Source organism: Lethenteron reissneri, chromosome 26, assembly GCF_015708825.2.
Source record: "Lethenteron reissneri isolate LAM-NWPU_2019-01 chromosome 26, ASM1570882v1, whole genome shotgun sequence".
In the NCBI taxonomy this organism is placed as follows: domain Eukaryota; kingdom Metazoa; phylum Chordata; class Hyperoartia; order Petromyzontiformes; family Petromyzontidae; genus Lethenteron; species Lethenteron reissneri.
In genome coordinates, this window is record NC_083804.1 from 24,250,361 (window position 1) to 24,267,014 (window position 16,654).

The window sequence follows — 16,654 nt, forward strand, 5'->3', positions numbered from 1 at the left end:
TTACCTATGAGCCACCCACGTTGCCTATGAGCCACCCACGTTGCCTATGAGCCACCCACGTTGCCTATGAGCCACCCACGTTACCTATGAGCCACCCACGTTGCCTATGAGCCACCCACGTTGCCTATGAGCCACCCACGTTGCCTATGAGCCACCCACGTTACCTATGAGCCACCCACGTTGCCTATGAGCCACCCACGTTGCCTATGAGCCACCCACGTTGCCTATGAGCCATCCACGTTGCCTATGAGCCACCCACGTTACCTATGAGCCACCCACGTTGCCTATGAGCCATCCACGTTGCCTATGAGCCACCCACGTTGCCTATGAGCCATCCACGTTGCCTATGAGCCACCCACGTTGCCTATGAGCCACCCACGTTACCTATGAGCCACCCACGTTGCCTATGAGCCACCCACGTTGCCTATGAGCCACCCACGTTACCTATGAGCCACCCACGTTACCTATGAGCCACCCACGTTGCCTATGAGCCACCCACGTTGCCTATGAGCCACCCACGTTGCCTATGAGCCACCCACGTTGCCTATGAGCCACCCACGTTGCCTATGAGCCACCCACGTTGCCTATGAGCCACCCACGTTACCTATGAGCACCCACGTTGCCTATGAGCCACCCACGTTGCCTATGAGCCACCCACGTTGCCTATGAGCCACCCACGTTGCCTATGAGCCACCCACGTTACCTATGAGCCACCCACGTTGCCTATGAGCCACCCACGTTGCCTATGAGCCATCCACGTTGCCTATGAGCCACCCACGTTGCCTATGAGCCACCCACGTTGCCTATGAGCCATCCACGTTGCCTATGAGCCACCCACGTTGCCTATGAGCCACTCCACGTTGCCTATGAGCCACCCACGTTGCCTATGAGCCACCCACGTGCCTATGAGCCACCCACGTTACCTATGAGCCACCCACGTTGCCTATGAGCCACCCACGTTGCCTATGAGCCACCCACGTTACCTATGAGCCACCCACGTTGCCTATGAGCCACCCACGTTGCCTATGAGCCACCCACGTTACCTATGAGCCACCCACGTTGCCTATGAGCCACCCACGTTGCCTATGAGCCACCCACGTTGCCTATGAGCCACCCACGTTGCCTATGAGCCACCCACGTTGCCTATGAGCCACCCACGTTACCTATGAGCCATCCACGTTGCCTATGAGCCATCCACGTTGCCTATGAGCCACCCACGTTGCCTATGAGCCACCCACGTTGCCTATGAGCCACCCACGTTGCCTATGAGCCACCCACGTTACCTATGAGCCACCCACGTTGCCTATGAGCCACCCACGTTACCTATGAGCCACCCACGTTGCCTATGAGCCACCCACGTTACCTATGAGCCACCCACGTTGCCTATGAGCCACCCACGTTGCGCGTCGTGAGTTCATGCGACCGCTGTAGCCACGGTTCACTGCACTGTGAACGAGCTGTCATGCCGGATGATAAGGCATTCGCCAATGATTACACAGTCGCTCATGACATGCTTATATTAAGCATCGTACTGTGCCGCATTTCTCACTTGAATATTGGGGACAGGCGAGACCCAGGAGGAGAGTAAACAGGAGTCGTGCAGGCTGCGTGTGTGAGGGAATGAGTAGTCCGTCTCTTACACAGCACACTGAACACAGTGGGATACATTACTCGGTGTCTCTGTCAAAATGTTACAGTGGAGGACAGAGGGAAATAACTGGACTGCAATGTCAATAGAATCCGGTTCAGGGTCTGGGGAGAGAAATCACCACACGTGGAGGAGAGGAGGAGGAGATCTGAGCTTGGAATTGAGCTGGGTGGTTGCAAGGCAGCAGCCGCATCAGCAGTGAGGGTGAGAAATGCGTCCATAGTTCCGTCGATTAAGGCGCCGCCTTGCCTTGAGGCGATTGGAGATGTGAGGGGCCCAGCTCGGTGGAGTGAGTGAGTGAGTGGAGGCCACACGAGAAGGGGTAGAGTGAGATGAGATTGGCAGGCAGACAGGGTTTAAGCCCGTGCTGGTTTCGAAAAGTGTGTGAAAATGCATTGTAATAATCTCTTAAGAGATTGTTCCTCTAAAGGCACCTAGTCCTAAATGAATAGTTTTCTGTAGTACGCCGATATAAATAACTGAATATTATGGAGTTGGTGCGTAATTACGGTTTTATGGTTTTATGAAGCAATTTCCTTTCCCAATGGTGTATTAAAAAGCCATGTCAAATGTGGTTAGTCTCGCATTTATTAAACCACGCTTTAATAAACAACATCGCCCTCAACAGTATTACAGTAGCATACAAATCACGCTGACTGCAAACAACAGCAATGCAAAGCGCGTCTCGTCACTAAACAGTCAAGAGGTGCCTCCGCTCTCGTGAGTTCACGTGGCTGATTTTCCTCCGCTTTGGCCATTTCTCGCATGGAAAATTGGCAGGAGAGCCGCTTCCCAGCGGCAAGCGAGCCAGGTGAAATGCGAATTAGCCCCCTTAAAAACAAACATTCTTATATCAAACGTTTGCGCCTTGTAGAGGTGGTGGCAAGTCTGTATTGCTGGGACACAAATGCACCTGTGGCCAGGAGAGAGCGGTAAATACATCTCAACTGCTGTCATCATCACGTAGACAGTTATGATTGAACGACGAATAAAAAAAACAGAAAGCTATTCCTCCGCACTGTGATTCTAGCGAGTGAATCTGCGGCGGCATGTTTGATGCCACAGTAAGGCATCGGATATCCCTCCTAGCAGGTTTTGTTGTAAATTCAGCGCTAATGGCTGCACGATGACAAGCCTGTAAAGCAGAGATGGTTAATTTGTCGCTTAGCAGGAGAGCATTATGGTAAAAACAACGTGAAACGAATGTGCAAGTAGCAAAACAAACGCAACACTTTCACCAAGAAAATGCGTCCTTAAAAAGAACCAGTCCGTAATAGGCAACGTTTCGGGCAATGGCCCTTCTTCAGAGCACGTACAGAGGCCAGCTTCTACCTCTCTGGTCTCTCTCTATACTATGAAGAGGGGTTGTAGCCTGAACCGTCGCCTTTTATTTGTATTTCTGTTTTCTTGTAAGGCCAAACACACGGTGTTATTGAGGGCTGTGTTGTGTAGCGGTTATTTGTGCTTGTGCATCACTGCCGACGCAGCATCACCAACTGATTGGTTTGTGTGCAAAGAAGATAAACAAGTGCAACGGTTAAAGGTGATGTTATGAATCTAAAACGCATACGTCTGCCATACTAAAAATGGGTAATGTAGAAATAGTTTTGAAGAATTGGCACAGGCGAATAATAATAATTAAACAATAATTCACATCCCTGTGCCAAGCAACTGCTGCATGAAGTGCTGCCCATGCCACATTGGCCCTGGGGGTCTGTTTGACCATACTTCACCAAGCTGGTCAGTGCGAGTTGTTGCTGGAAAGTAGCCCACGACCGGCTTGTGTATCACCCGCCGCTGACGTTAGCCGTGGCCAGAGTTCAAACTCGGCGTGTCAGATTCATCGTTTATTTTTTTGGGGGGGTCAGATCGCTGCCGCTTGAGTCAAACGCCAACGTGTGTTGTACACCCTCCTCCACCCGACACGGCCAGCTAGATGTGTCAGGCGAGCAGACCCACCAAACGCGTGACTGCTCCAGCAGCACCATCACCGGGGTGCTGCTGGAGAGCAGTCCAGGCGCGCGTTTAAGAATCGGGTCTTGGTGTTTATTGAAAGTTACAGCCAGCAACATCAAGCGTTTGCCACAATTGTGAACATTTCCTCTAAACGTGTTCAATAGTTAATACTGTATAGTCAATAGTGCAGTGTGCTAACCACTGCGCCACCACTCCCCGGCCTGACATTGGTAAAGGGTTATTGTACAGTGTTTGCTTAGAAAGAAGGTAACAACTGTTCATCGCTTAGTCCTGCATCTGAGGATGAGGCGTTACCCCGAATTGCTGTCCGATGTGTGGGGATTTGTGAATGGTTTGGTTAGCATGTCTTTCACACGTGGCGTCCTGAGCCAGAGTGCCTCTAAGGATCGATGGCCACTGCAGGGGATTTCATTGATCACCGGCACACCCCGAGCCGCAGGGTAAAGCAGCCACGTGAAACACGATCTGCGTGTATAACTACACTGACGGATGGAATGTCAAAACCGTTTATGACATCTTAATTTTCATGGACACAATTGTCCATGGTCTGATTCCGTTTCTAATCAGGCTTTTGCCTAAAGAACTGCGTTATTCCGTAATGTACACTTTCACTGGCGCGCCGCTTGTAAACATGCTCACCCATAGGCTCGACCTTTCTCGTTGGCAACAAGGGTGTTATGTAGAGAAGATAGGCCGGGCAGAGCGGAGCTTGATCCCTTTGCAGGACCGCGATTGTCATGACAGCATCGTTATTGTAGCAGCAGCTTTTGCTTCTGGCTTCCACTCATCAACAGGAGGACGTAACCCTTCAGCCCTATACAAACACGCGCTCGAGTCACGTCTTAAATAATCCAGAGGTGATGAATATTTAAACGCGTCTGCGCCTAAATAAAGTGCATCACTTACATGCATGCATTCTGGTGGCCCCTTTATAGACACGTGCGCGTGTGTGTGTGTGTGCACGCGCGCGCGTATGTGTGTGCGCGCGCCTGTGTGTGTGTGCGCGCGCGCGCCTGTGTGTGTGCGCGCGCGCGCCTGTGTGTGTGTGCGCGCGCGCGCCTGTGTGTGTGTGCACGCGCGCGCCTGTGTGTGTGTGCACGCGCGCGCCTGTGTGTGTGTGCACGCGCGCGCCTGTGTGTGTGCACGCGCGCGCCTGTGTGTGTGTGCACGCGCGCGCCTGTGTGTGTGTGCACGCGCGCGCCTGTGTGTGTGCACGCGCGCGCCTGTGTGTGTGCAAGCGCGCGCGTGTGTGTGTGCACGCGCGCGCCTGTGTGTGTGTGCACGCGCGCGCCTGTGTGTGTGTGCACGCGCGCGCCTGTGTGTGTGTGCACGCGCGCGCCTGTGTGTGTGTGCAAGCGCGCGCGTGTGTGTGTGTGCACGCGCGCGCCTGTGTGTGTGTGCACGCGCGCGCCTGTGTGTGTGTGCACGCGCGCGCCTGTGTGTGTGTGCAAGCGCGCGCGTGTGTGTGTGCACGCGCGTCAAAGCGCGAGCTACGAGGCGTGGGGGGGGTTAAAGGGAAAGCGATGTCACGCAACAGCCACGTGTGGCGGAGTAGCCCTCGAGCACAAGCTGTGCGTGTGCGACGAGCAGCCCGACTGCTATAACCGAGCGCAACGTGAAGTATTTATAAGTCCTGATTAAGCTGACCTCCGCCCCAAATTTGCCAGTATTTCTGGTCGCTGTTTAACCGAGTACTTGCGATGTTGCCAAAATGTTTTACGTGAGATTCATGGAAATTTATTTTTCAGTGCCGGAAGCAGGAGACAATCAGTAGGTAGACAACACGAACAATTGCAGACACGCTTGTCCTCTTGCGATGGGGTTCATTGTTTTTCAGAAAGTCACTCGAAGGAAAACGATCTCTTCCAGAGTGATTTGCACACTCCATGCACCGTGTTTGCAACAGCCTTGTCTGTCGGCAAAGCTGAGATTTTCAGCGCGATAATGCAGGAACTTGTTAAAAACTACGATTGAAATCTAATTTTTTTAGGAACCACATTTTTTGTCAAGGCTTACCCGGAAGAGTAATGGTCGCGAATTATGCAGGGACATCCTCGCCGCGGCTCACGACTTCCAGGGGTCCCCGCTTCACCGCACGTGGCCAATTTGCTCCCGAGCCTTACGTCGCGTGGAAGGAAACCGATAAGCCAAGAAATGATAATTACTTAGAAATCATCATCTCCTCTGTTCCACGTGGGTTAACATTTCACAGATCAATTGCAATTGAACATACCAAATATGACCCGGAATAATACAAAGAGAGTGGATAGCATTTCACAATGCACATGGCTCATCACCAATCTACTTGCTATACTACATCCCCTGGATACAATTAGGGTTTTCAAACACGCAGTGATAATTATCGAGTGAACCACCAACCCCAACTTCAAATCAGGTGGAGTACGCATATGTTTTCCACCTGTCCCGGTTTGACCCCAGTACGTTGTGAGAATCGGCATCTGTGTCCGGGTGGCAGGGATTTTATTTTTACTGAGATCTGGCAGGAGTATTTAGTTGAACGTTATTGCCGTTATCACAGAAGACTGCTGCACAGTTTTAATAAGAGATCTAGGTCGACTCACCCACTCGCTCGCTCGCTCGCATGCTCACTCACTCACTCACCCACTAGGGTCGCCACCCGTCTTGGTTTGACCCGGGAATTGGCGTCTGTGTTTGAGATCTGGTGGTTTTGTGTTGAACCTGCGTCACGCTAGTGTGGCTCGGTTTTAATAATAGACCTGGGCCGACAGAGACATATGCTCGGGTCTTCAGTGGGACAGGTGGCAACTATGATTGCAAGCACGTGGAATTATGGTTTTCCATTTTAGCACAACTAGGGGTTGAAGGATCGCTCTGTTCCCCATTGTGTACAGCACACACTGTGCCCGCTGTTAAATCATCATGCACAGTTATTTCTGAACAGCTTCAATCGTGCGGAGCTGCAGGCTGTCGATTCGTCATCCATTGGTTAATGAGGTTTTTATCCTGTGGCCGTCACTGTACAGTGAAACGTATGCATGCATATGTATGGGGATGATTTATTTGCATGGCCAAAGATTTAACAGACGCATAGCAGTACATTCTTCGCTTTGTTGTTCAAGAAAAACAATGAAAATGCTAATTATGTTTTTCTGCTTTGTTTGGTTGCGGAGGTGTTTGCCTCCTGCCCAATTCATCTCTCCATATTTGTTCTTAACTTTTTCCCATTCCCACTATCCGTACGTCTAATCAGGTCCCTGCATTACGCATCACATTCTTATCTTTGTGCATTTGCCAACGCATTTCCCGGCTCACGGTATTTTGCTATTTGCCGCTGTAACCTCCATAATGTTAACTCTACAACCAGAGCGCTGAACTTTTGTCCACACCCGATGACGCTGGGTGTAATCTCCGGCGAAACGTCGTTTAAAAATTTGTCAAAGGGGTGCTTGCTTTTGAACATTTCTCTGGTTTGCTGATAAACCAAATCAATTAGCACATTCACCCACGTGACAACTGGATTTGGTGTAGGGTTAGAGTTCAAAATTGTCAGGATACCTTCACGCTGAGCCAACCGAAAAGAAACGAATTATTCATCGACAACAAAGTTAGAATCCCGCTGCCATATCCGGGGTGCTGCACCCAGTTTCATGTTTTTTTGCACTTGACTGAATTCGATATGAAGCAGTCACCGTGGGTGATGACTCAACACTCGCTGATGCACTCCAGTCAGTTGCTCATCGGCGGTCAGTCGCCTCCTTATCTCTCTGCTGTCGCTGCTACCATGGTTACTGTTCCCGCTATCATCACTGTTTGATTCCTCCTCCCATGTTGAATTCTTTGTCTGCCAGACTATCTGTTTCCTCTCATCCACGCTGTGTCCACCCCCTCACTGCAGGTCACAACACTTCTCTTGCAGCGTCTTCCCTCGCACTGCTAAACTCTGGAACCTATTCCCGCAATGTATTTAGCCAACTTCTTCTAATAAGCTCGCTCAATTCACAGAAACGGCTTAAACATATCAATAAAACAGTTGTGTTAAGATGTTAAAGCACCAAACAGAAATCTTTTGTAAAGAATTACAGTAAAACCTTGGATTGCGAGCATAATTCATTCCGGAAACGTGTTTGTAACCTAAAGCACTCGTATATCAGTTGTGATCACGTGACGCTCGGCAGACAAAGCGTATACACGCACTACTCGTATTGCAAGACCTCACTCTTTATCAAATTTATATTTATTAAAAAATTTTGCTCGTCTTGCAAAACACTCGCAGACCAAGTAACTCGCAATCCAAGGTTTTACTGTGTGTCGGCATTAACCACGCATACTTGTTGTGAACATGCAAACAAAAACATGCTCTGACGGTATATGCATTGTCTATGAAACGGATTGGTCGCCACCAGAGACAGCTTTCTTTAGAGCCTCGTCTCAAACGGCGTTAGACCAGAGGACGCCACAAGGCGAACGGCACAATGCAGTGACAGGATTCCTTGCCAAGTTTCTGTTTGGTGTTTTAACATATTAACACAACTGTTTTATTGCCAGAAAGGTTAAACCCAATTTTTATATTTTGATACTGGCAAGAAAGGTCCCATGATTAAACTTGTCAATTAAAGATGTATTCGTGCTGTTTGTTGCTACCCGCTTGATGTTTGGGCTTTTGGACCCGTGCTTAGCAGCTGTTTTCAAATCACAGAAGTAGTGCCGCTGTGTCTGTCTTCCCCTATTTTGCAAACGAGACTGCTGCTCCCTCGACTTGTCACCTGCTTCACCGGACGTCAACGTGAACTCTCGGCCGTTGTGTTGTGCCCCCCCCCCCGGCAGTCGCTGGTGTTCCTGGTGGGCATCGCCGCGGCGGGGCTGGCGCTCAACCTGCTCGTGCTCTTCGTCTACTTCGTGCGCCTCTGCTGCTGCCGCCGGCACGAGGATGAGGCGCAGAAGCGCTCCAATGTTTGCTGCACCACCTGGTGCATCGTCATGGCCACGCTCATCTGCAGGTACGGCCGTGCGCGCGCGCGGTGGCTGGGAGATGTTATCTCCCTCGCCTGGTACGCAGGAGGTCGTGGGCTCGATCTCGACCCTGACGCGTGTATATTTGGAGTTTGCGTGCCTCTCTCTCCATGGTCGCGTGGATTTTTCTCCGGGTCCTCCGGTTTTTCCCTCCACATATTAGAAACACGCGCTTAGAGTATGATAGGCCACTCCGTTGAGCTATCATCTGTGGCCAGGTCACTTCTGAGAAAAAGCTACATTGCTCAGTGGGCCTTACCTGAAAAGAAAAATCCCCCTGCTGGGTGCCGACGGCCTCCGTGTGCCCGTGTAGGTCGTGGCGGTTGTTTGACGGCACTCCATGACGACGGTCGGTGAGGGTTCGCGACGATGGCGGAGTGCAGCCTTCTGCTGACAAGGAAGCTGTGCAGCGGCCCGAGGCCACCTGGCATGCATGGCGGTCGCCCCGTCCAAGCACTAGCCAGGCTCAACACTGCTTAGCTGCTGAGATCTGTCGAGATTGGGATTTAATATACCGTGCCGTCGTTCAGGAGTTCAACTCAGAATTTCGGCATTTCAAGTTTGGTAATATGAATTCCACTTTAAACTTGATTCCACTTTGTTGGTGGGAAATCAACAGTGCTTTTCTGATAAATCGGCTACCACCCACCATAGGAATATGGAATTTCCACCACTGACAGAGGGCTACCATTGGCATTGAACACAACCTCAGGCTGGTTTGAGTGGCGAGATACTTGGTGTATTTAGCACGGAAGTCCAAAACATTCCGTATGCGAATGAATATCCATTCGAGCCAAATCAACACTTCATTGCGAGTTTATGTGAAAAAATGTACCTTCACTTCATCCATGCACCATCTCACTCTGTCTTTCATTTTGACCGAAACAGATCGTATTCATTTTCCAATGTTCCCACATGAGCCCATTTTATTTCAACTTGGCAGGTGTTTACGGTGATGCACACTCCGATTCCAAACCACTAAACCAAATGAAGCGACAAATTGTTTGATGTCTGCTGTTCACCAGTGCTACGTGCGTGCGGGCGCTTGCCGTTCGCAACTGGTGTTGTGGCACAAAAACGCTTCCCTGCAGCCTCGGAGCGAGGCTGCTTCAGTAGTTTTGCTGCTGTGTCTCTGATTTATCTGTACCGACAGCACATTCGGAGGAGCCACAATGCTGCGAGCAAAGGAAAATAAAAGATATTTCATATACGAGATGACCTATTTGTCATGGTCTGTAGTTGTTGTTAATCTGTTTTGTTGTCAGAATTTCAGGTCTTATGAAGCAACATTAAAATCAAATAAAACTTTGAAAGAACATTGAGTTTTTATGGAAATTAGTCCAAAACTTTTACAGCTTAGAATAACCAGGGTTTACATTGCTAGATTAGGGAGTTGGTAGTGTAAATCTGTAATATCATTCATATAATACAATAAACTACAGTCACTTACAGCCCTTTCTTAATCCACTGCTGGATGAAGGCCTCTGCCAAGTTGTACTGGTTGCGGAAGCTGTTTGACTGTACTTCACCCCGTTGGTCAATGCGGGTTGGTGATGGGGGAGGGTGATGCTTAGGTCTCGTGCACACGGTGCTGCTGATGCTAGCGATGATCGGAATGTCGAACTCCCCGGCTCACGGCACAGCGTGTGGTGAGCCCCTCTGTGCCACCACCCACTGCTACCCCAGCATGAACTCATCCTGCCAGAATTTTTTATTGGCCAATTTTATTTGTATTCACAACAACAACAACAAGAAGAACTTTTCCACGGCGTGCGCACGCAATGAGTGGGTATGGTGCAAGTGCTTAGCGACGCTCTCCGGGTTCGAGAAATGTGCGACGTGAGGCCGCCGCGATGGTGAGCCCCTGGGCACCTCCGTGCGGGCACGGCCTGCGGGCACCGTGTGGGGGCACACACCGCACCACTCGGCTTGACATTGCTGCCTATGGGACTGGCTCTGGCACGTGCAGAGTGTGATCTAATGCACATCTGTCTGTGTGTAAGATGCTCGGAGTGAGTGGTAAGGCCTCGGAGTGCACCTGGCCTGGCACCAGCAGGGCGGGGACAATGGCTGCTGTTGTTGTTGTTGTTGGTGGTTCTTATTATATTCGAGTTCAAACTAAATTAATTATAAAAACCCTATTTAAAAGTTTTTCATCATTACGACCACATGTGTGTTCCATTCGCTATTTTAAACGCTATGCATATGCACATATGCAGACTTGTACATGTTTAGCTTCTGATATCTCAAGAGATCGGGTACATCTTGGGCGATTTGGTTATTCGGCAAAATTGGACAATATTAGACAAAGGTGATATAATATTCTATATCCTGCTTATGAACAATGGGGGTTTCTTTAATACATGAACGCGTTTAAGGCAAACCCATTTGTGAATCAAATTTGTTTTGCCGACGTCATTCGCACTCAGACGACTCGCGCTTACGTGCGGTTGTTAAATCCGTTGAACAAACTAGGAGGGAGGGACGAGTGTGTGGGGTCAATTGAATTGCAGCCTGCTCTGCCACGATAGGCTAAGTCCCGAGATTGAGTTACAGATGACAGGGAGCCAGCGTAATCCTCGGAGATGCTGGGCGAGTCCAGTAAGTGCTGATAAGGCTCTTGAGCGGGCAGTGGTTGTTGTTGTTGTCGTCGTTGTTGTTGTTGTTGTTGCCACGCTGGAGGCTACTCGGAGTAGATGAGAATGAGGGGAATATTGGCGTGGGTCTCGCGTGCCCGTACGGCGTGGTTTCTTTCCTCAAACCTTAACCGTTGACTTCGTAAACCTGGCAATGAAGCCAGATCACCCAGAATGATCTGGCTCTTGGAAGCTAAGCAGAGTTGAGCCTGGATAGCGGTTGGACGGGCAACCACCCTCCGTGCTACGTTGTCAGCGGACGGCAGCGCAGCACAATCCATTGTTGTACTGTACTCTGTGCCAACGTCTATGCTCCCCACCTTTACCCTCCCGCACTGACCAGGGTGGTGAAGTACGGTCCCACACTGCGTAGGGAGACCCTCATCCCGCAGTGAGTTGACGAATGGGCCGTGCGTGTCCAGCACGTGGGTGACTTCATTGCAAGGTTTAACGGATGTGCGTGCACTCTTGAGATTTTAGCTCGTGTAATTGTGGGAGGATTTAGTTAAAATTGTGTTTCATTCGAATCTGCTTTTGTAAAATAATTTGTACGGCATGCTTGGGCTCGGGTTGAAGTAAGAATGCATTCACAATCGCTGATGTGGAATGGCTGTAGAAGCTCGGCCACGCTGCTCCGTGGCAGCCCACTGCGCCGGTCGATGTGACAGGTGACATTTTGAACATTTACTGCCTCCAGTCCAGAATTATGGTGTCCATCCGTCACTGTAATTGATTCTAGTGGTTGATTATTTCCTCATAAGTGACAGTAATTATCCCAAACGATCGTTTGCGCAATACTTTTGATGTCTGCTTTATTTGGCCACCAAATAGGATTTCACTCGTACGATGCAATGTTGCTGAGCGAGAAGGGAAGGTTTACCTCTTCATTTCGTATGATGAAAATGTATTCCCACCATGCCTTTGTGGGCCATATTACGAGGATATATATCTCGGTCAGCTCAAGCCTCCCGTAACCCACGTGACTTCCGTGTGCCCACCCCCACCCTGAGCCACTTTCCTCCCCCCATCGCCGCCCACTGTGAAAACACACGCCGCTTCAGCGGAGGAGCCTCCTCCTGCCTCCCCTCCTCATCTCTCCCCGAAACCTTCGCTCAGTTTCTCCATTCCGTTTCCACCCTTTTCCTTGCACCTCTCATTCCTTCTCTCTTCCCATCCTTTCTTCTTTCCCCACGCATCACACCCTTGACACTGCAAGTTTAATTCTGCACAGTGCACATTCGGTGCAGGTTTGTGGAGCCAGGCAGTGATGGCTGCTGCCTGTGATGTAGCACTGGAGTCAGCAGTGAGGGTTGTGAAACTCCATTCCCGTGGGCGTCGAGGAGGTGGGGTTTTTGGGTGCTTCAGTTTACTCCCACATTTATAATAAACATATCATACATTCTCTTTGGTTCTTTCCGTAAAGTCACGTAGGTGAACAAAAAAAAAATACGTGACTTTACCGAAAGAACCAAAGAGTATGGATCCTTGCAGTCACGAAAACTTCAAATCTAGAATATCATACATTGGCTGAAAACATGCAAATAAAAATCCAATGCAGGACCCTCCTGAATAGGTGCTGCAGTGGTGAGATGTTAACTACCTCGCCTTGTATACAGGAGATTGTGGTTTCGATCCAAACCCTGACACTTGTATATTGGAGTTTGCATGTTCTCCCCGTGGTCGTGTGAATTTTTCTCCGGGTCCTCCGGTTTTCCCCTCCACATTTATAATCAACGTCATGCGTTTAGAGTATATGACTGCTATAAATGTTTACATGATAAGCCACATCTATTGCGGTATAATTTGTGACCAGGTCGCTTCTGAAAACGAGCTTTACCTGGTAAAATAAAAAGTTACTTTTTTTTAGTTTAATAGTTTTTAGAACAAGAGTCTTACAACTGTCAGTCCTGGATAAATAAGTAAAATAAGCTGAGGAGACGCGTCAGCGCTGTTAGGCGGCATTCACAGTTGTTCAGAACTCCTCTTGGTTGCATCCTCTGAGGAAGAGGTCACAGCCGTGGGGGCTGAGCGAAGCAGCAGGAGTCCTACTATGATGATGATTATTATTCAGCCACACCCGCGACGAGGGCTTTTGTGTCGAGGCTGAGAGAGGAGGACGTGCTGCGACTATGCGATAACTTTCTTTTTTGAACGCCGCAAGACGGAGGCAAAAGCACGGCCGCTACGAATCAAGCGCGCACTCAGTTACCCTCGGGGCTCATCGGCGTGCCCCCGGGATGCTGCCATTGATTAATTGGCGTGCTTTTGCAAACAGAAGCGCTATTGAAGTAACAGCAAAAAAATATTTAGAGCGTGGTAACCGCTGTTTGGGATTTGCATCAGAATGCAGGAAATGCCTCCTGCCCGGGGACTGCTGTTCCGTTGTTGCAGTCGGGCAGAGTTGGAACCTTCCACCAATTCCAAGGCCTTCCGTGTGGTGATGAGAAACTCATCGGGTATAAATGTGTGTGCGGGCAGGAATCAAAAACGAGTAATACCGCATGAAAACAAAGCGTGTTTGGAGATTGCTGCGGTCACACAAGCTCCCGAGGTCACTCGATAAGTAAGTGTCCTCCCGATTGCAAAAGACAAAAACTCAACGCAGTCGTCAATAACACTGCGGTTTAGAAAGAGAAAACGATATATAAAACCCGCCGACGTTTCAGGCAATGGCCCTCAGCACGGTGCAAAGGAGTTGACTCGCCGCTGTGTCAGTGGGACTCACTCTGTGATGTGTTAGTGGGACTCACTGTGTCAGTGGGACTCTGTACGTCCACACACACAGCATCCAGTCACGCTCGCGCGCCGCTGCCTCTGCTGATATTTACGGGGCCCACGAGAGAAGCGCCGAATGGAGGTGACACTTGTCTGGCTCCGGTTCAGCTCTTGCCGTCTTCCAAACAAGTTGAGTGCATTTACCTTTTGTTACGAAGACACTTCTCCTCACTTCGTAACATTTCCTGACAATGTGCCTTCCGAGCTCGACCCGTAATTTGCTACCAAACAGAATGAGTGGTTAATGGCCATCTTCGGTGGGTCTGTCAATCGTCGCAGCCGTGCCTCCACTCCCAGAGAAGCGTGAGCGCCCATCCACAGACTGGAGTCCATTAGCGTACGAATATACTCTCAACTTAAGTGCACCAAGTAAATAACATTACGTCAAAGGGACAGACACGCCTGCAGCATAGCAATCATTGTTGCACGCGCATAATCACAGAGTGCTGTGCATGGAGAATCAATAATTATTAAATACACCTCCCAACATTTTTTAAACGCACCATTATTTTCAGTCGATTGGTTTATTGACCTTCCAGACATTGTTGATCAACAAGAAAACTCTGGACCAGTTGGGATTTCATCATCTGAATCAGGCATGTTAAGCAAACACTGCTGGATTGTCGGATGTTCTTTTGAACATGAGGGCAGATTTGAAATGTTTATTATTTTCTGATGAAAGCTTTTGAGTGTCGTTTATTTTATATTTCCCAAAATGCTTCATAACAGGGCACACTCAGTTATTTGTACACATTGAGCCCTGACAGAAGCGAACAGATCCACAATGTTCTGAAATGTGGTAGTATTAAAATAGTGCTTCGTATAAGATAATACTGGCTTGTGTATATAAATATTTTCCAGAATAAAATAAAAGGGCATACACGTGTGTGTGTGTGTGTATATATTAATACATGGTTTGGCTGGCATGCCGTAATATATTTCAGCACATGAAGAACTCTGCAAGTTACTCTTTATTTACAAAGAGCACGGTCGGGTCGCATCGCGTTGTCGAGATGAGACTCTGCTGTGTTCAACATGGACGGTGGGGCTTTATAAAACCAGCAAACAAACAAACTCTATGCTTTGAGCCTCCTTGACGGGCCCGCTGCCGTTCTTGTCATCGGCGGACTTTGGTTTCTTGTGCAGACCTGGGACCAGGGGCGACGCGTGTTTCAGAATCCCCTTGAACAAATGATTATTTACGGAGAGAAAAAACAAACAAAAATCTCGATTTAAAGCTTTCGTGACTGCAGGGATTAATTTTCTTGGTTCTTTCGGTAAAGTCACGTAGAAGGGAAACGTCGTGAGAATTATTTTATTATGTTTTATTTTTATTATTTTATTACTTCCCTTCTACGTGACTTTACCGAAAGAACCAAGAAAAAACAAACAAAAATCTGTGTGGGCCATTGGAATTATTGCCACCACCGGCAACAAACGCAGCAGAGTTGAGCCACCGGCGTAGTCCTGCGCTTGCTCCAGACAGACGAGAAGTCGTCTCCCGGGCAGCAGCGTGGCGTGTCGGGCTGAAAGATTCATCGATTTCAAATCGAAATCGGAATTCGAAACAATACGATTTTTTGCGATTTGAAAAGTCCTATTACTTTCTTATTGGAATTGTTTTATTTATTATTATTATTATAACTGTATTTAATTAACTTAACAATTGATAATATGTTTGATTGTTCTATTTCAATTTTCTTTTTTTAATAAATACATGTTGGAAGCAATTAATATATTTTAAGTTCTCATCCTTGCATTATAATATATAGAGCAGTTCATATTTTGATGATATCATGTGGTAATGCTCCATCACATGTTTGAAATCTATCACACAGTGAATATTGAACTGAAGCTTGACTTAAAACATTTTAATCGCAATCGCAATATTTGTCACAAGAATCCCAATTAGATATTTCCCCCAAACCGTTCAGCCCTCGTGGCGTGGAGTGGCCGGGCCCCTTCCCCCCCCCCCCTCATCGGAGGCTGGGCGCGATCGCCCCGCACGCTCCGTCTCGCCCCGCGTGGTTGCCCAGCGGCCCGTGAGCGGCCATCGACCGCTACCGCTCCTGCGAGATCCATTCCGCCCCCACCACCACCACCTTCGACAAGTCTCCTCTCGGTGGTTATAGCACGGAGGATAGTGCTCGACGCATTTCAGACGGCAGGCGGTACCAATGTAAAATGCCTTGCGTCAGCAGCGCAAAGGCCATCACGCATTGTGGACTAAACATTTGGGACGTGTTAAGATTCTTGACTTGAAGCTTTCGTGACTGCAGGAATTCATATTCTTTGGGTCTTTCGGTAAAGCCATGTAGCGTTCGACGACGCTTGTGTTGCGATGGAAATGTCGTAGTTTTTTTGTCATTTTCTTTGAACCTATCGACGTGACGTTACTGAAAGACCCAAAGAAGACGTGTTAAGATGCATGGGGGGGGGGGGGGGGGGCGAGCCGCAGCACATTGCTTGGCGTGCTGCAATATGAACCCAGTGACCCGAGCCCGATTCAAGACCACGGTCAACATCAGTGACGAGGACATTCTTGAACTTGCCCTTGGCATTGCCTCCCCATAACACACAGACCAGCACGGCGAAGTATGGTCAACACCCCACCCCGACCGACACG

The 16,654-nt window shown here is 49.0% G+C and overlaps 1 protein-coding gene across 2 annotated transcripts in view; it reads left to right on the forward strand.

The window, feature by feature from the left end:
- Positions 1-16,654, forward strand: part of LOC133347916 (protein tweety homolog 1-A-like) — a 135,786-nt gene that overhangs the window by 19,802 nt on the left and 99,330 nt on the right. For both annotated transcript variants that reach the window (XM_061560656.1, XM_061560657.1), the window contains exon 2: positions 8,432-8,604. In XM_061560656.1, the coding sequence (XP_061416640.1) occupies positions 8,432-8,604 (173 nt within the window). The remainder of the gene's footprint in view (positions 1-8,431; positions 8,605-16,654) is intronic.